The following is an 18,129-nucleotide window of genomic DNA, read 5'->3' on the forward strand; positions in this document are numbered from 1 at the left end:
TTATCTACTAAGCAGCAGGGTAGAATCAGTAGCCTCAATTCAAAATCAAGAATTGATTTGTCCCCCCCTTCCCCTCCCCCCCCCCCGTTTGACACCGTCATGTCACATATCCTGGTATGCAGTAATAAACACCTATATTCTGCCCAAGTTTCATGGAGATTCCCCAAATCAGCCCTGTAATCACTTACCTATCTCTTTTGTTTATCTTTCTCTCCAGAGCCGGTTACGGAAAATTGCCCCCAAAGTCCTGCAGCTATTGGCAGAGTGGACGGAGACATTTCCATATGATTTTCGGGATGAGCGCATGATGAGAAATCTAAAAGAACTGGCCCATCGAATAGCCAGTACAGATGAGGTGAGTCTTGGGGTGAGGAATGGTTAATTCTGATGACTTTGCAGAATATATCTAGAAGTAGAATTTCAGGGGTCTTCGATGCTATTGCTGTAGCAGTGGGAATGATCATATGGAAGGGCAGCAAAAGTGGTGCATGTCAACCATGATAGGTTGTAATAAAACGTACATTGCTGTGTTCAGGGAATGCAAAATCCAGTTCAACGGTTTTCTAATTACTGATAGCTCTCTAGCCAAGTCATTGCAAATTTGTGTGAGTCCCCAAAGAAGCAAAATGGATGCTTGCTTTGGATCCACCTGTCACTCTCATTTCTTCAAAACAATTTTGGTTAATTTTTGGTTTTCTGATGTTGTAAACGCCTCTCTAAGCTTTGTCAGAGGGTATATGATATAGACACTTACGTCAGACAAACTTTTCTACCTCACGTCCATTTTTGTGGGCAGTAAACTAGATTTAGCTTCCATTCCTTTTCTCAACTTGTTTCTTTAATTTCTTACTCTTGCATAAAGCTGCTTACCCCAAAAAATAATAGTGTGATAAGTACGTATATGTGTATGTGCTGTACAGTTTTCTGAATATAGATGCAGTGGGATTCCCTGACTTGAATAAATAGGTTGCATATAGATGGAGTGGAATCCTAGGGTATTCCCACATGGAACTATGAATTCACCCCAGCTGGATGGCACATGCTTTTCCACTGTGGCCCCTAGAAGTTTAGTTGTTACCGTGCTTGGCATCATTGCATAAGGCTGGCCACTGGTGACAGATTATGGTGTCTGAAGGGTTGGTCACTATTTTTCTATTTTTTTTCATTGTATGCAAGCATATTGAGCTTGTACAATCATTGTGTAACTCTTTTACTGTTGTGCATTTGATGTTTTGTGTTGTTTTAATTGTTGTAAACCACCGTGAGTCATTGTCTGCTTGTGGTATTATACAAACATAGATAACTCTTGTCGATGTGAGGAGAGGGTGTTGGAGGCAATAGCTGGAATATTCCATAATCACAAGGAAACTGCCCACCCATTATTCTGAGCTAGGAAAATACAGAAGTACTTTTTTTAAGGATGACAGTTAAAGGCAGCTTTTCCCAATCCTAGTATCTTCCAGATATACTGGGCTTCAATTCTCAGAATCCAGTGTAGCAAAGGATTCTGGGAATTGAAACACAGCATATCTGGAGGGCAACAGGCTGGAGGAGGCTACTTGAAAGTGGCATCAGCTTTAATCCTGGGTGAAAAACCTAGGTATCAAATGTTTGTGGCAACTTAGTTTCTAGAACTTGGCAGCATGGGGTAGTTATGACTCCTTTGTTCTCCGTCAACTTTTAAGGCTGTTTTCCACATTTCCAGTCTTTCTATCTTGGTTTATCCAGTCTTTCTCCTCCCCTCTAACCTTTCTAAGTGGGCGATCCATTTTTGGAATCCCTTTGGGCCTTTCCCTGCCCGTCTTCCAACCTAAATGATTCTTTCCCCTTCCACAAGCCATATCGGTGGCTGTCAAATGACCTTAGGGGGCCCCAGTGAGTAGAAGAGGAGGCCTTTCTGTGTGTCGGTGTGTATTATTTTCTTGGATTTTGATATCCTACCTTCTCTATTCTACCTATAATAAATGTCACTAGAACTCATGGATTGGTTCCATCTCTCAAGGAAGGAAGGATTTTAACAGAATGACATTGAAAACTCGAACATTTCAAACATAAGTCTTATTAATATTCATCATGTTCCAAACATCACCTCAGTAGAGATTATAAGGAATCTTTCAGCTGCTATCTAAAGAATCCCTAGTAAGTTAGTTCCTGCATGTCCTTGAAAGGAATGAGTGCATGCTTTTAAAACAGAGTTAGTATATCTAGAATCCAATCCTTAGACTAATTATTCCCCATCACCTTTCCATGAGATTTACTTACAAATAGATGGGCAATCAGACAGAAAACTTTAAAAGCTATGTATAACTGGGGAAAAACAGTTATTCCCCAGTTGAGTATATATTAAACTATTTTATAAATGTTCAAACTCAGTAAGTCCAGTCCAATATTAAGTATGTCTTTAAAGTTCCAAGCAGAGGTCATTTCCAGATCAATTTAGCTAGGTATCCTTTGCTACATTGAGGTTTGGATTGAAGTAACCAAGGGCTTTGTAGAGATGCAATTTATAATAAGATTGTTGAACGACATGAACATTCAAGGGCTTCCATGGGCAAAGAAGACTGTTTGCTCCTGAATTAAGACACTCAGGGTCAGTTCAACTTTTTGTGAATGTTTTATTACAAGGGTACTTTAAGCAGTTCAAATACGTTGGGGGCATCTTATAGGGTTGGTAGTAAATGCATCTCACATGTGTATGGTAGGGTACTTTTCTCACCACATCAACTTTCTCCACCCAACATCTTAAAAGTCCACCAAATGACATCTCATAAGTTCATCAATATTTATGCAAAGTCTCGTGTGATATGTCTAAGGTCTTATGCGTGATTTTGGGAAGGTGTGGTTTAATATATGGCAGGGAACTTGGGGGGGGGGGCTGCAGTCATTGCATTTAATGGGACTGTAACAGTGACGACACAAAAGTGTAGGACAAGAATGGAAGTTAAATATGTAGTTGGCCAACCAAGCACAGTACAAAGGAAGAACAATGGGGGTCTACTTTCTGTCTCTCCAGCCCCCATATTACCTTGTTAGGTGGAATGCCAGCTCAGAAAAGCCTGCTGCTCAAAGGATTTAAAGAGGATGGAAGAGGAGAAATTGTCATATTAGATCTCTTTCATCCATAAGTGATCTGGAGACAAATTTATTTTCAGTGAACTACTTCTGGGACTGTGTAGTGGCAGTTGTTTTAATAAATGCTTGACCTTAAGGTTTGTACTTGTTGGCTTTGATCCTATGAATTGGCTTTCGGTTATAGTTATTAAGCTGTTAGAAGGATTTTTATTGTTTATCTTTGGTAATTTCTAAACTTTCAAGCCACCTTGAGAGGGTTGTTTTGTCCATGGGCAATCCATATGCAATTTTAAATAAGTGCTTCTGTGTTTGCATACTGAAAAACAGATTTAAAAAAAGAAATGGAAAAGCCAATATTGCAATACAATTTGGAGTGCCATAAATTATTTGTGATATTGGCTAGCAATTCCCTTGGAAAAGTAAACTGTGACCTTGTGTCCATCGCACTGCATTGCAGATCAGGACAGGAATGTTGTGTTGCTAAGAACATATTTTCCATCAAGTCTTCCTTCATAGTTTTATGCTTTCTTCTTTTTTAATCTAGGAACTGAATATTCTCCTTTTTGACTAAGGTTATCATATCCCCAGAAGCATCATGTTTTCTGCTCCGTCAGTCTGTCTATCTGGATTTTTTAGTAGCCTGCAGGTGTCTGAGATTCCACCATGCATAGCTGTTGTTGAGGTAGCTGGGCAGTGTTCTCAGGCCAAGACCCTGGCTCTCTCATCAGCAGAACAAGTGTGATAGAAGAAATGGGGTGAACACTTTCCCCTACATTGACATGTAGCTTCCAGCTAAAATAACATCTGCAGTAACACCTGCATTCTGGAGCCACCCCAAGAGTACAGTGGGTTGGACAAGGAGACCTTAGCCTTCCTTCTCAGCTGTCCTACCTACAGACCAGAGAGTGAGGCAAGAGAGGTGCTTGCCATTGTTCTGTCCTGAGACCACTTGTCAAAAAAAGTTGGAAGACACAAAATAAATGGAAAGGAAAATTGGAGCACAAAATTAGTGAGCAAAAAATGAACCTTACCACCCCCATCCTTCTCCTGATACAACTGTCTTCATTGTCCTATATGACTGAACACCACCAGCTGCCATGTCTGTCTTGTTCCTTTGTGGCTATCTCCCTTTCTGTTCTGATGGTTCTCCACCTCCATCACTATCTGTTTGTAAGTGGTGATTTTTTATTGCACTGTGCAAATTATTGTCTCTCCCTCTTCAGCAGCTGAGTTGGGGGACCAAGTGTCTCCTAAGAAAGATAGAGACAGACAAAGTCAGTTTTCCCAGGACCTCAAGAACATACAGGTTGTGGGAGAAGAGAAAACATCAAGTCCTGAGAGAATGGTAGAACATGTATTTCAGCATCCTGGACTTTTTATTCAGCATTGAAAGCAGTGCCAGAATAAACATTCCAATCAATTGCTTTCTGACATGTTTCTTTCCTGCTGGACTGAAACCTAATGGTTTCCCTCATAGACAATTTAATTCTGAACTTTAGGAAGGTGGCCCAAATAGGAAAGCTGCTGCCAGTGTGTGTGACCCTGGTCTGAGCCTGGTCCCCTAGAAAAGGTAAAGTTTCTCTCTCCTCAAAGAGGCAAAATTGAGGGCTTCAAGACCCACACTGTGGAATGGTAGAAGAAGCAGCCCATCTTGTAATTCAGGCTCTTAGACTGAAACAAAGAGATGCTGTACTCAGGTGTCAGCTCTCCGTATGATAGTCTTTCATGTTGTCGCTGGTTTAGTTAGGTTGAGAACAGAGCAAAACCAGGGCTGAACCTTGACCTTCTTTTTCATATCAGTATAAAATAGAAAGGCATGTGTGCAGGTGCATTTAGATTTTCTTTCCCTCATTACAGTTGAGTAACAACCATAACCAGTTGTCACATACGCCTGGCATTAAGAGGGAATTGTGACTGGATATTGTTGTATGTATTTTTTGGTTTGGGTTTGGGAGAAAAAAAAAGAGGAAAGCCTATTACCCTCATTATTCAGATATTTTTGTTGTTGTTGTTCTTGCCATAATGGTGAACGCTGCTTTAGTGCCAAACTAATGTCTCCTTCAGTTGGATCTGTCCATCTAGGGCAGTGTTTGTCAACCTCAGCAGAGATCAAGGATTAAAGTTCTGTCAAATCTGTGGGCCACTAGCCAGGCTCCAGCTGAGACTAACAACTGTGAAGCCATAGATCAGTGTTTCTCAGCCTTGGCAACCTGAAGACGGGTAGACTTCAACATGGTTGGCTGGGGGATTCTGCGAGTTGAAGTCCACACATCTTCAGGTTTCTGAGGTTGAGAAACACTGCTTTAGGGCATGAGAGGCAGAATGTGTTCAGGGAGGAGGTAGGGGGAGTGAAAGAAACAAAAGCAAATAAATTGCCCGCATCCATAGTATCCTTTTTTCAGAAGTTCAGATATGATATACGTTCATTCTTTGCCTATAGGCACCCTGTGTGTATGCATAGCATGAAAGACATCACCTGTTATGGTTCCCCAATCCATCAAGGTCTTTGGATGCCTTTCGAGGAGATAAATACAAGCCTTTGGTTGTCTTTTCAGTTTGATCCCAACCTTTAATCAGAAGTTTATATTTTTTTTAAAAAGCGAGTTTTGATTTAGGAATAGAAATCTGAAAAGTACTTGATTTTTATATCCACTCTCTCACACATAGACATACACTTGCATAGTTGTAAATTAGAAGTTTATCCTCCACAAGTTTTATGGTTTCTTGTTAAAGTTGCATCATAGCCTCAAAAATGCTGGAAAGTCAGTTGGGTTGGAAATTCAGCTTGCCCAAACAATTTAGTCACATAGCCACAAGCTAAGTCTGTTGAAGGAAGAGGTTAAGCCAGAAAAAGAAAATTGAAGTTGTGGTTTTTACTGGAAGAGCCTGTGTGTGCTTCTTATAGTGGACAACCTGATTGTACGCATTTCCTTTTCTTTCGGTTGCTTTAGTTTCTACCCCCACTTTTTCCTTTTTTAAAGGGATAGGCTTACAAACCATATTTTTCATAGCATAGTACAAAGACACAGTGCAGATGAGCCAGAAGTAAATTTAATTCTGGATCTCTGTTTTAGCTCCCTTTCTATCTGCTTGGTTCTCTGCATCCATTTTTTTTTTTTAAAGATTGTATTCATAAAAAACATTTACATCGGGAACTTGTGTTCTGCATAGCAAAAGGCCAGCTTCAAAGCATAATATTGTTTTCTCCAGAACAAATGTTTTATTTATTATTTATTAAACCAATTTATATAGCCACCCATCTCATCACAGGCAACCCTTGGCAGCATACAACAAAGCTAGAAAATGTCAATAAATACATTAAAAATATAAAAATCAAAATAGAACAGAGAATAAAACTGATTATCATTAGTTGCATCCACTTTAGTAGCCATTTTGTGAGAGTGCCTATAATACCATGTTTCTCAACCTTAGCAACTTTAAGAGGTGTGGACTTCAACTCCCAGAATTCCCCAGGCAGCAATGCTGGCTGAGGAATTCTGGGAGTTGAAGTCCACACCTCCTAAAGTTGCCAAGGTTGAGAAACACCACCATAATATGATCCAGCTATGCCCGTTGACTCAGAATAGCTTGGTTGGGGGGGGGGGTCATCATGTGCCCCTAGTATGGAAGGACTAAAAGGGAATTGCTGCAGGAGTATCATAGTTTTGCTCTTCTTTGTTTACAATAACGGGTATACCACAGCATTTCCTGCAGGTGCAAAAATAAATAGACTGGATTCATTGTTGTTGTCCCCTACCTGGGATGGCGATTCCCAGAACTCCCAACTTTTATATTTGGTAAAACCTGGCCTTTGTACCTGCTGTCCTGCTGACTCTCTTCCTCCTTCTCAGCTTTAATGGAATTTAGTAGGTTCAGGTGGAGGAACTCAGCAGGGTACAAGGAACTTGCAAATTCATTTTTTAAAAAAATGACCTCAGAGACTCAAGTGATTTAGAAAAATATCACTCCTCATTTCACAGTTGAGAGTTTTGATACTTATTAACAGCGCATTCGGCTGAGGATTTTCCCTTGCAGTTATGCAATCAAACCACTGTGGCCACAGAAGCCACAGGGTCGGGATTCTGACCAAGAGTCCTAAGAAACCTGAGGTATTGGTTGTGTCTGCAGAGCAAGAAACATAGCACCCCTGCCCACAAATTGGGAAGTCCTAGGTTGACATTTATCTTCATTATGACTTCTCAGTTTTCGTTTTCTACCCCTTTCTATGTGAAGAAAGTAGCACCTATAGCACTGTCTGAAGATAATGAGAAGACTGCATATCATGTTAAAAAAGGATTTGATTTAACTGTTGTTTGCTGACCAAGCTAGTCAAAGTATAGTTAGCTCACCATTTTTAGTTAGTTTTCTGTATTTCTTCTGCTAGTTCCAAGAAGAAGAAAATCCCAATGCATAAAAAGTTGGAGGTAAAACAGAACTCTGGGTTTAGATACAGCTACAAGTCATGATTGCTGACGGAGAAATCATCAACAGATTGTGGTTTCCAATTCTCCTTGGTTGTAAACCAGTAAACTATGATCGCACGAGTAGAAGACATTTTGTGACATAGTGTTATATGTAAACTCTGCCCACCGAAAGCATTCCAAATATTCAAAAGTGATGATCTCTTTCATTGTTTCTCTTTCCATTGACAGACGTATCGGAAAAACGTACAGCAAATTATCCAGGGCCTCATTCGTAAGCTGGCCTCACTTAACCAGTATGAGGAAGTCCTTGCAAAAATCAATGCAACTTCAACGGATAGGCTGACGGTTTTAAAGACCAAACCCCAGGCCATCCAACGGGATATCATCACAGTCTGCAGTGATCCTTACATGTTAGCCCAGCAACTGACTCACATAGAGTTTGTGAGTTTATTCCCCCACCTCCCCCAACTGTATCTTACTGTTGTCTGATCACTTTTCTCAGTGGTCTTCTTTGAGGATGAACTTTGACCATGCAGTGGAATTTTTCTTCCTTTCTTTCAGGAGAGACTTAGTTACATTGGACCACAAGAATTTGTCCAAGCGTTTGTACAAAAGGATCCACTGGACAATGACAAGGTGAGTAGCAGGAACAATTATAAACTGTTGTGAAAATTGCTGACTGGGATTGGATGAACCAGTGCAGTTTGCTTTTACTCCAATTTTCATTTCTGCCAACCCCTTTACTCATTATTTTCACTTTTCTTAAACTCTCTCAAAATTCTATGTATTTTCGTACATGTATCTTAGTGTACACATTTTTGCAAGAATTACTCCCCAAATGATGCACTTTTGTGCAAGTTAAATATGGATTTCAGTACAAAATGATGTCAGTTGGCATATTATAGATTCAGAAAGTGCACATGGGTAAATTTGCATTAAAATATTTACCCAGTAAATGTGTCCCTGATCTCTAATGGGTTTTTCCAGTTTAGCTTTTAAAGTGGGCATCCTCATTCTGGCACTCTCCAGATCTGTTGAGACTACAATTCTCAGCCAGCATGCCGTTACCCATTGATGATGGGTGTTGCAGTGCCAACGTGTCTAAAGAGGAACTAGTTGAGTAGGATTTGCTGCAGAGAGTTGCATAATATAGAGGAGACATACTGTACAGGGAAGAGGTACGTCTGTTGGATAACTGGATCTTCTGACTGATGCTACTAGTTTGCTGTAGTATTTTATTATTATTATTATTTGCAATATCATAGGATGGTTTACCATTGCTGTTTCCTGGCATGTTTCTTCAACTTTCCAAGGTAATGAATGGTCCCAGGATCTTCTAATGGTTCCCCCTTGCAGAATCAATCATGATCAGCCCTGTTTCGTTTCTGAGCCCAGACTGGCTTGGCCAGGTGCTGCCACTTCATGAAACTTGTGTGGTGAGAAGTGAACACCTATTTTTTGTTTCCTTCTCAGAGCTCCTATGGGGATCGGAAGAAGTCTCGGAACCTGGAAGCTTATGTTGAATGGTTCAACAGACTTAGTTATTTGGTTGCTACAGAAATATGCATGGTAAGCAAAACTGTCCTTTGGTCTTCCTTCCTTCCATCTTTCTGTCCATCTGATTATACCACAGAGACCTGCTAGGAACTATTCTATGCACGAAATGGTGTGGTACATAAGTAAAACTCTGAATCAAACCCCTTGAGTCTACAACTTATGTTGAATGGAATTCACATTTGTAATTATTCCTCACAATAAGAATGCCTCCTGTTGATTTGCTGGATGTTCCTCTAACGTCCTTGTTGGCTCCATGCAAGGAATATGTGTGGGTGGTTTTATTTTTCAACATAGAGAGGCAGACTTTGAAAATATAATATATGCATGCCCGTGTAATCCAGTCCGAAATATAACTGTTTCTTTAAAAGTTAAATACAGTGCTCTAAAAAACACAGGGATCCTTCTTCCCATTTGAACAAGTTATCAGCTGAAAGCCAACTCTGTCTCCTTGTTGTGTTTTTCTCTCTCACAGCCTATAAAGAAAAAACACAGAGCAAGAATGATAGAATACTTCATTGATGTCGCCCGAGAGTGCTTCAACATTGGCAACTTTAACTCTTTAATGGCTATTATTTGTGAGTACAAATAAGAACTCTCTGTGTCCATTTCCTTTATGTTGTTCTTTGGAAAAAAATAAATGCTTATATATATCTCCTTCATCTAATTCTGCTCCAAATTAGAAAGGTTCTAGGTCATTGTTCTCCAGCTTGGCAGCCTCTGCATTTGTTAGGGTCCCTGGGATTTCTAGGAACGATAACCCTTAAACCAGTTTTCTCAATCATAGCAGCTTTAAAATGTGTGGACTTCAACTCCCAGAATTCCCCAGCCAGCATGTTGGCTAGGGAATTCTGAGAGTTGAAGTCCACACATCTTAAAGCTGCTAAGGTTGAGAAATACTGCCTTAAACGTATGAAAAGTAATAGACTAGGGAAGGCAACTGTTGATGTACCCCTTTGTCTCTTCTTTCTCACCTGCCCCAAAGTGACATTTCTTGCCCCAGGTAGTCCTTTGCTCAACCCAGCTTTACTTCATTGGTGAATCTTATCCCTTGCATAAGCTGATTTTTGCATCAGTCAGACCACCATACTACACCTGCAGAAAAAATTGGCTGCCGTGTTTTAAGCCCCTGGCTTAAAGTTGAGTTTATTTATGTCTCATATAAATTGGAGACTGCCTATAATGCTTAACACTTGTAAAACACTCTTCAAAGCTTACTTTACACATGTCCTCTGGTAGGATTCCAAAGGAAATCCACCACATATTTCTTTTGACACAGATTTCTGTTGAAGGAGCTGGTAGCCAGAATTCTATGCCCAAAATGCTTATGAAAAATGCGTCTAGAAAGGAATATAACTTTCTGAATGCTGTCTGTGGAAATGTTAAGCATGACTGCATTTTTAAAAGTTTTTTGGGGGGTAATTTGAGGTAATTGGAAGAAAAACAAAAATAGAAAAACCCAATATTTGTGGTTTTGCCCCCAAGTCCATATCTTAATGGTTGATTACTTTCTCCTCATTTTAGGCAAAATTGGTCTCAAAATATGTCTGTGTGTTTATCTCTTATCTCTGTGTTCTTCTTTTTCCCACTATACTTTGAAATAAAAGCTGGAATGAATATGACTCCTGTCTCCAGACTAAAGAAAACTTGGTCAAAAGTCAAGACTGCCAAGTTTGACATTCTGGAAGTAAGTCTGACCTCTTAATCTGAATCTTTGTTATCCAGTTGTATAGACATGATGAGTTGTAGGGGATTGCTAAAGCTTCTTTAGGATTCAACAGTGAATGTTATTGTCTCTGAAGTTAGTTCTATTAAAGGGGGAAATAGAATAAATGTCCTGATTGCATTTTCTTAGTCTGATACACTGTTAAGTGGAACACTATGAGAGATGCTGCTGCTAGATATGTTGGGACTGCCATGCCCATAATTCCCAACCTTATCTTAGATTGGGAATTCTTAGATTTGTAGTCCCAACAGTTTAGGAGAATGTCATCGTGGGGAAGTTGAATTTTGAAAATGGATCCTTGTATTGACCAATTAATCTGTTGCTACTTTCAAGTAATTTTGATTATCAACACTTTTAGCTAAAGGGGAAATTTTTATTATTCCTTGCTTCATCTGCTTTTTTCAGATTTGATTAGCCTTTTGATCTATAATCTGTTTTGACTCTAATATTAAAACTGTTCAGTCTCTGCTTCATATTGGAAATGGCCTCCCCAAATTAAAAGTTGACTTCTAAAGGAACCTATGATGGGATTTTAGGGCATTTTCCACATCTGGCACAAAACTAGGTCTCTACATTTCCACTCTTCCTTTCTCCAGCATCAAATGGACCCTTCCAGCAATTTCTACAATTACCGCACAGCCCTGCGTGGGGCAACACAGAGATCTTTGACAGCTCATAGCAGCAGAGAGAAGGTATGGTCCTAAGAAAGAGATAAGTATTTATTTAATCTATTCATTTAATTTGGCCTCCCACTCATCATATGACCTGGGTGACCAACAAAAATTATAATTAACAATAAAAATGTTAATAACAACAACAAAAACCCAAAATACATCACGCCATGGGCAACACACTTATCCATATCCACAATCATCTGAAAAACAGGCTCCCTAAACATCCTAGCTCAGTGTGTGGGAATGATGGAAAGCCATCAGGGTGAGGTCCATTCCAGTCTTGGGCAGAGAGATATCTTCCTCCACGTTTGAGCAAGTTATCAGATTAAATGCCAACATGACCAGAGGCATCCAAGGGCACCAAGTTGCAAGTGGCTGATCATTGGAAGTGGAATGTGTGTGTGCTGTAAAGGAGTTAGGGCTTATACACTGAATGCTGGCTTACTGGGCTGTTTGAACTGTTAAATTCTGCAGAAGTGTTTGGCCAGAGGTGAGGGTCAGGCAAAAGATCTGAGTATGCTTAGCTTGAACAATAGCATCCCTCGTTGTACAGCTTTATGGAGCTGTCTCTGCCCCAAACATGATGCAATTCAGTACTTGTCCTGAATGTGCCAAAGACTTTTTTTCTCTTGTTCCGGTGACAGATCCATTGCTAATCTGGGTTCTCTTTTTCCCCTTCCTTCCTTTAGATTGTGATCCCATTTTTCAGCCTGCTTATCAAGGACATTTACTTCCTCAATGAGGGCTGTGCCAACCGCTTGCCCAATGGCCATGTCAATTTTGAAGTAAGTAGAGTAGATCTGCACGACTTGGCAGTAGGTAAGGGCCGAAATTAAATAGGCTAAACCTCTTCGGGTCGCATATAGGTTTTCAGCGCCTCACTTTCCAAGTAAAGTTATAATAATGGGATAACAGTGTTTTTTATTTGCAAAATAGTTTAATCATTAATTGTACTATGATTATTATAGTATAATTAATGATTAAACTATTTTGCAAATAAAATAAACCATATTAAAAAAAGGGAAATTTCAATTATTACACTTATTACTTAAGAAAAAAATATTACTTTGGTAAGTTTGGATATATTTTTAAGGTTTTCTTACCATTTACATTTCGTTAACGGGACGTATTACACTTCTTGTCAGCAATCAGTTTATCGTACTCCGGAATCATGTATGAAATCGATGTTTTCAAAATATCTTCCAAATGCTCATTGGTTAGAGTTGATTGTTGCTTGTTTTTATAATTTACAATTATCAAAATGGCCGTTCTCCCAGAGCTGCTTTGGTGAGTAATTTTGCCGCCCTCGTCGCCGTCATAATGTGTCAGCGCTCACAGGCTGAGCACTGATTGGTTATTTCCTGGAAATCACCCCTGCAACAGTTCATCGCAGAAACTTTATTTTTTTAAAAAAAACATACTGCATTTGCAGACCTCGTGCTTACGAGCGATGCGGGCCGCATGAAATCCTTTGGCGGGCTGCATGTTGTGCAGGTCTGAAGTAGAGCATGCTCAGTGTTTCCAAATTTCTCTTAAATACTGACCTCGTTTAATTAAACATAGGAGCAGAAAGCCTAGCTCAAGAACTTGGAATGCAGGCGTGGGAACTTTGAATCTGTTACATCAAGGGACAGACACCAAACACTTTGCTCTGACTTGTCTCCTTCTCCTCCCATCAGTGTTCATTTTTCCTTTTTCAAAGAACCGTATCTCCTCTGAGTATGTCCAGGATGCCTTGTTTTCATTGGCAAAGCACTGGCCTTGACTTCCCCAACACACAGAATTAAGGAGCAGTCCATCCTTGTAGGCATGAAGGAGCAGGACCTGAGCAGAATTCCAGAATCAACAACTGTATGATTTCTCCTTCTGAAAGAGAGCAGTAAACCACATCACCTTGTTTTAATGGAATGCTTTTACCTGCCTAGCTCATGTGCTTTTTCTATTTTGTGAATTCCTTACAGAAATTTTGGGAATTGGCTAAACAAGTGAGTGAGTTTATGACATGGAAACAAGTGGAGTGTCCTTTTGAGAGGGACCGGAAAATCCTTCAGTACCTGCTCACCATTCCAGTCTTCAGTGAGGATGGTAAGAGAAGAACATGCATGGGTAATTGTTCAGCATGTTGTGTATCAAAGTTATTTTGATACACAGGCTGGTATGGAATTCCTCCTTTTGCTCTCTTTCCAACTTCCAGTGCCAGAGGCTGTTAGGGACAAGACAGATTTCTCTTAATTGTCTGAACTGATTGGGCAATTTGCAATCAGGCCAAAGGGTGCTTGTGGTTTAGGACCACATCTTACCAGATCCTTGCATTACAAAACCCCCGAACTTCTTTTGTTAAAATTCCCCCAGGTCATCTTGCAGATTTCAGCATTGCTTCCAAAATTATTCTGGTGGATCTCCCAATCTTTTGGAACAGGTTTCAGAGAATTGAAGGGAGAAGGAGGAAGCAGCTAACATATTTTCTCCTCCTTCAGCAATAGCATAGCAAGGTTGTTTATAGGAACCTTGAATCTCATTTATGAACCATTATGTGTGCTGCAGTTCATGCAAGCTTTTAACCCCATTAGATGTAAGAAGATTCTGTCCCTTCCAGACCTCAGGACCATGCATTTGAAATGATGGCAGAGTCTCATCACTGTCCCACAGGGAACATAATTCAAGTCATTAGGAGATGTCTGTAATGATAATATTTTCTTTCTTCTGGTTGCAGCACTTTATTTGGCTTCATATGAAAGTGAAGGCCCAGAGAATCACATTGAAAAAGACAGATGGAAGACGCTCAGGTTAGTGCTAAAGGTTTCTGCTGTCCATAAACAGACTGAAAATTTCCTCTTGCATTTGGCCCCCTCGCTCCCAACTTTTTTTCTGATGTGGTAGGAGAGAGGAACTATTATTTTGCTTTATACAATATGCCAAACCCCACTTTGTGTTTAGCATGTTGTTTGAACCAGCCTCTCATTTCCACCCTTAACCTGCCCCTCCAAAATTGGGCCAGAGTTAATTTGCATTATGTATTTGTGAGAAAGAGACCCATCTAGGATTGCATTGATGTGGGCACTTTGGGAAAATGATAAATAATTGGGCAGCGAAAAGCCACAGCATTTGTGCTGCTGTGAGGAAGAGCTCCTAAAGCTATGGTTTGGCTCACTCTACTTCTTCTGAACCACTTCCCTGCACTGTATTATCGGAAAACCTTAAGCCTGTCCTGTCCACCCTGTTGGCTACTGAAAATTCTCTACTGACGTGCCCTGTCTTACCCTGAAGTGCAAATGAAAAAAAAAACCAATTGATTTGTACTTAGAGAGGGAAAAAAGTCTGGGAATAGGTAGACATAACTCATTAGCTGCTACCCCAACGCAGAAGGTGGGCCTTTACATTTGAGTATTAATGCTCATTCGGTCCTGCCTCCTACAAGAAAAAATGCAGGAGGATTTTCTGCATGGGCCTTTTAAACCAGAGGGGCAACTTTGGGGACTTGTACTTAGGAACATCTTCCTCTTGATGCATGCAGACTGGCCTTGATGGCAGTTCAGAGGGACACATGACACAACATCCAAAGCAGTTGGGGGACTGACAAAAGTGTCTTCTTGGTGTCCTAATGGAAGATCTTCCTTCTCTGTTTGACTTCTCTGTAGGTCCACACTTCTGGGAAGAGGTTAATTCGTAACTGGCTGCCTGCTGCAATTGCTGCTATGATCTTGTCGTGGATTCTTATGATTGAAGGCCATGGTTGAGGTCGCTTATTTATTTACCCCTCCCTCTTCTCCTCCCTCTTGAAGACCAAGAGGCATTTTAAGTTATGAGAGCTAAGTAGTTGGTGAAAGGCATGTCAGGACATGATGCTAAGAAGAAAGACAAGCTGACTTGAGACAGGAAAGGCAGCTTTCTCCTACCCAATGGATTATCAGATGAAATGGCACATTGCGTGGCATGCAGTTGATCAAATTTGATCAAAGACACCTTTTGAAGAGTCTACTGTGAATCCTTTTGAAACATCTGGATGGGATTCCCCTTCCCCACAGCATCCCACCTGCAGACTCTTATCCTTAGACCTGCTGGATTGCAATTTGCTGGTACTTCACAGCTGGATTCTAAGCAGAATTTCCCTTCAATCTATCCAAGGCCAACTTGACTGTTTCAGATGCCACATGAGCAGAGGAAGACCTTCGCTGGCGATTCTTGTCAAAGGAGTCTAGGACCTTTGCCGTTTTTCCCTTGAGGGGGTAATGGCTCCCAGTGGAGTATTGTGGGGGCTCCTAAGATTTTCAGCTATTTATTGTGAAAGGGGCATGGGTGCTCTGGATTTTTTGTTGTTGTTTTTGTGAGTTAGCTGCTGGTTGGCCAACTCAGACTGGATATTATCTGGAAATTTAAAAACCAATTAAGTTCAGCGTAGTGCTAAGAGAAGCAGAGTCTAGAAGGATATGTAGCAAATGTAGCTAGACTATGTAGAAAAGTCACCCTTCCAATCCCACCTCTCAAATGTATTATTATTGCTATTTTTGGTCTGGGGCACATCTGCGCTACAAAGCAATCTGAATTTGGCATGAAGCCAGTTTCATTTTCTGGCTTTTTCCAAAGAGCCTGGGAAGTATTGGACTGAAATCCTAACTTAAACCAATTTGAAAGAGATCCATTGGAATCAGTGGGACTCCAGCTTTTGAGGTTATTCATCAATAGGACCTCTAGGGTGCTCGTAAAATGTTTATTTCCAAAATTCATTCATTGGAGAGCTGGAATAAGCAGAGGGGTCTGAAACTGGCTTAAATTTTGTAATGTAGATCTTCCCAAAATGTCTGTACTTTTCTGTGTCTTTTCCTCCACTCTCTATGTTATCATTGAATTATTTGATTTCTTTTTCTCTTTGAGGAGAAAAAAAACCCCAGCTTGGATTGTAAGTAGGTATACATTATTATTTTACAGATTTGTTTAAGTGTGTGGAGGTAATATCTGATCTAGTAATGCTAACTTAAACTGTGAAATCCTACAGACAACTGAAAGTTTCCCCTAGCTGAATCTCCAGCTCTAAGCTCCCACTTTCTGTCTTTTGCTTCAAGAACTTCTGAAAGTTGCTTTGACTATGAAACAAGTCCTGTGATGTCTGTAGTAGCTCTGAATGCTTAGTCCCCCAAGAAATTCTGGAAAATTGAAAGAACCCCCAGGCCGTTAACAAGTGGTATCCAAGCAAAGGGATTTGTATGAAATATGCTACTCCTCAAAATTAATAATAAATAAAAATACATAATTTGATTGCCCTTCATTTCTTGCAACTATGGCTTTGTTGGTGAATTTGTGCGTGAACTCCAGTAACAAGTATGCATCAGGGCACAAGTAATCCAGATGTTACTCCTAAATTATATGCTGGCACAACCCTGAATGTGGGGAGTAACACTCCAACTCAACTACAATTTTTATCCTCTAATCTCTATTCTCTTAACCCCAGTGAACAAATCTTCCAAAACTGATACAGCTTTCCAACATTTTTTTTTAAGTAGATGTGAAATTTAAGGCTGCACGTTTTAATTAACTCAGCTATTAAAACTCTCTATTAACTAAACAGCACTCATCTGTGTCATTCATTGGGCAACTGTGTTAATTACTTTTAATGTTACTGGTTTTAAAAATCTGCTGAAAGCAAGTGACAAGAATGTTGTCTTTTTGCAGATGACACCTGCTACTATGTATTAATGCACTCATCTTACTAAATCCCCTCTCTTTCAAATGGATTGATATTATATGCAAATTTAAGAACAGTGATTGACTGCTTCTTGCAAATGAGGTTACCATATTAACTTGCATAATGTGACACTTTTAAATTCTCCCAGTGGTAGGAACTCTGATGGATTGATTATGTGCCAATAGGTTTTTTAGTTTAATACTAATGTTGTTAAAAATTACACTTACAATGATAAAAAAAAAACCTAATACAAACTAAAAGTAATTAAAAAATAGAAGGCGCAGAAAAAAAGAAAATAGAAAAAATAGAAAAGAAAGAAAAATAGGAATGTAGTAAAGAAAAGAAATATATGAAGAAATGACTTCCCCCTTCATCACAACAAGAATAAACCATTTTAGTAACTTATCGCCTTCTTTTAAAATACAACAAAAGATCTCTTCTTCCCATATCCCATCTCTTATCTATAAACAAATCCTTAAAACCTTGTCATTTCATTCCTGATCAGCAAAAGTCCATTAAGTTACCAGACATATCTATTTTAAACTTGTTCAAATAAACCAACTTTACATTCCTTCCTTTTACTTTTAACAATCTTGATCTTTAGTCCCTTCAAATGATTCTTTGTCCCTTCTCACAAAATTCTTCAAAGCTTTAACAAGCCTCTTTTGTAAATCCAATATACTGTAGGAAAATCATCCAGGTCACTCTCTTGATTTCTTATTTGTATATCCCTTTTAATTATTAAGACATCAGCCGGTTTCTTTTGCATGTCCAGTGTAGCATCTTTTTCCATATCATTCTTGCAGCCTCTCATTTTTAAATCCACTTGCAGATCAGTCTCAGTCTTGTACAGTAAAACTACTTCTCTTCCATAACATCTTTTAAACACAGTCTATCTATAGAAACAGACACTCTTAAAATTAACTTCTGGGTCCATTGTTCGAAAATATTCTTCAATATGTCCAATGCTAAAATATCTTGCTCCATTTGTATTAGTAA

The 18,129-nt window shown here is 39.6% G+C and overlaps 1 protein-coding gene across 4 annotated transcripts in view; it reads left to right on the top strand.

Moving 5' to 3' along the window:
* The window catches only part of RASGEF1B (RasGEF domain family member 1B), a 35,588-nt gene extending 18,546 nt beyond the window's left edge, over positions 1-17,042 (top strand). For 3 of the 4 annotated variants that reach the window (XM_007438468.4, XM_088133138.1, XM_088133137.1), the window contains exons 4-14: positions 218-355; positions 7,725-7,937; positions 8,058-8,132; positions 8,970-9,065; positions 9,526-9,628; positions 10,658-10,737; positions 11,373-11,468; positions 12,140-12,235; positions 13,412-13,535; positions 14,164-14,236; positions 15,089-17,042. In XM_007438468.4, coding sequence (XP_007438530.1) covers positions 218-355; positions 7,725-7,937; positions 8,058-8,132; positions 8,970-9,065; positions 9,526-9,628; positions 10,658-10,737; positions 11,373-11,468; positions 12,140-12,235; positions 13,412-13,535; positions 14,164-14,236; positions 15,089-15,113 — 1,119 coding nt within the window. In that variant the 3' untranslated portion in view covers positions 15,114-17,042. The remainder of the gene's footprint in view (positions 1-217; positions 356-7,724; positions 7,938-8,057; positions 8,133-8,969; positions 9,066-9,525; positions 9,629-10,657; positions 10,738-11,372; positions 11,469-12,139; positions 12,236-13,411; positions 13,536-14,163; positions 14,237-15,088) is intronic. The other variant, XM_007438467.4, reaches the window with a different exon arrangement.
* The last annotated feature ends 1,087 nt before the right edge of the window (positions 17,043-18,129 follow it).

The sequence above is a fragment of the Python bivittatus genome, unplaced genomic scaffold (genome assembly GCF_059951505.1).
Source record: "Python bivittatus isolate LINGU-HERP-01145 unplaced genomic scaffold, Pbiv_v1 ctg000070_np1212, whole genome shotgun sequence".
In the NCBI taxonomy this organism is placed as follows: Eukaryota; Metazoa; Chordata; class Lepidosauria; order Squamata; family Pythonidae; genus Python; species Python bivittatus.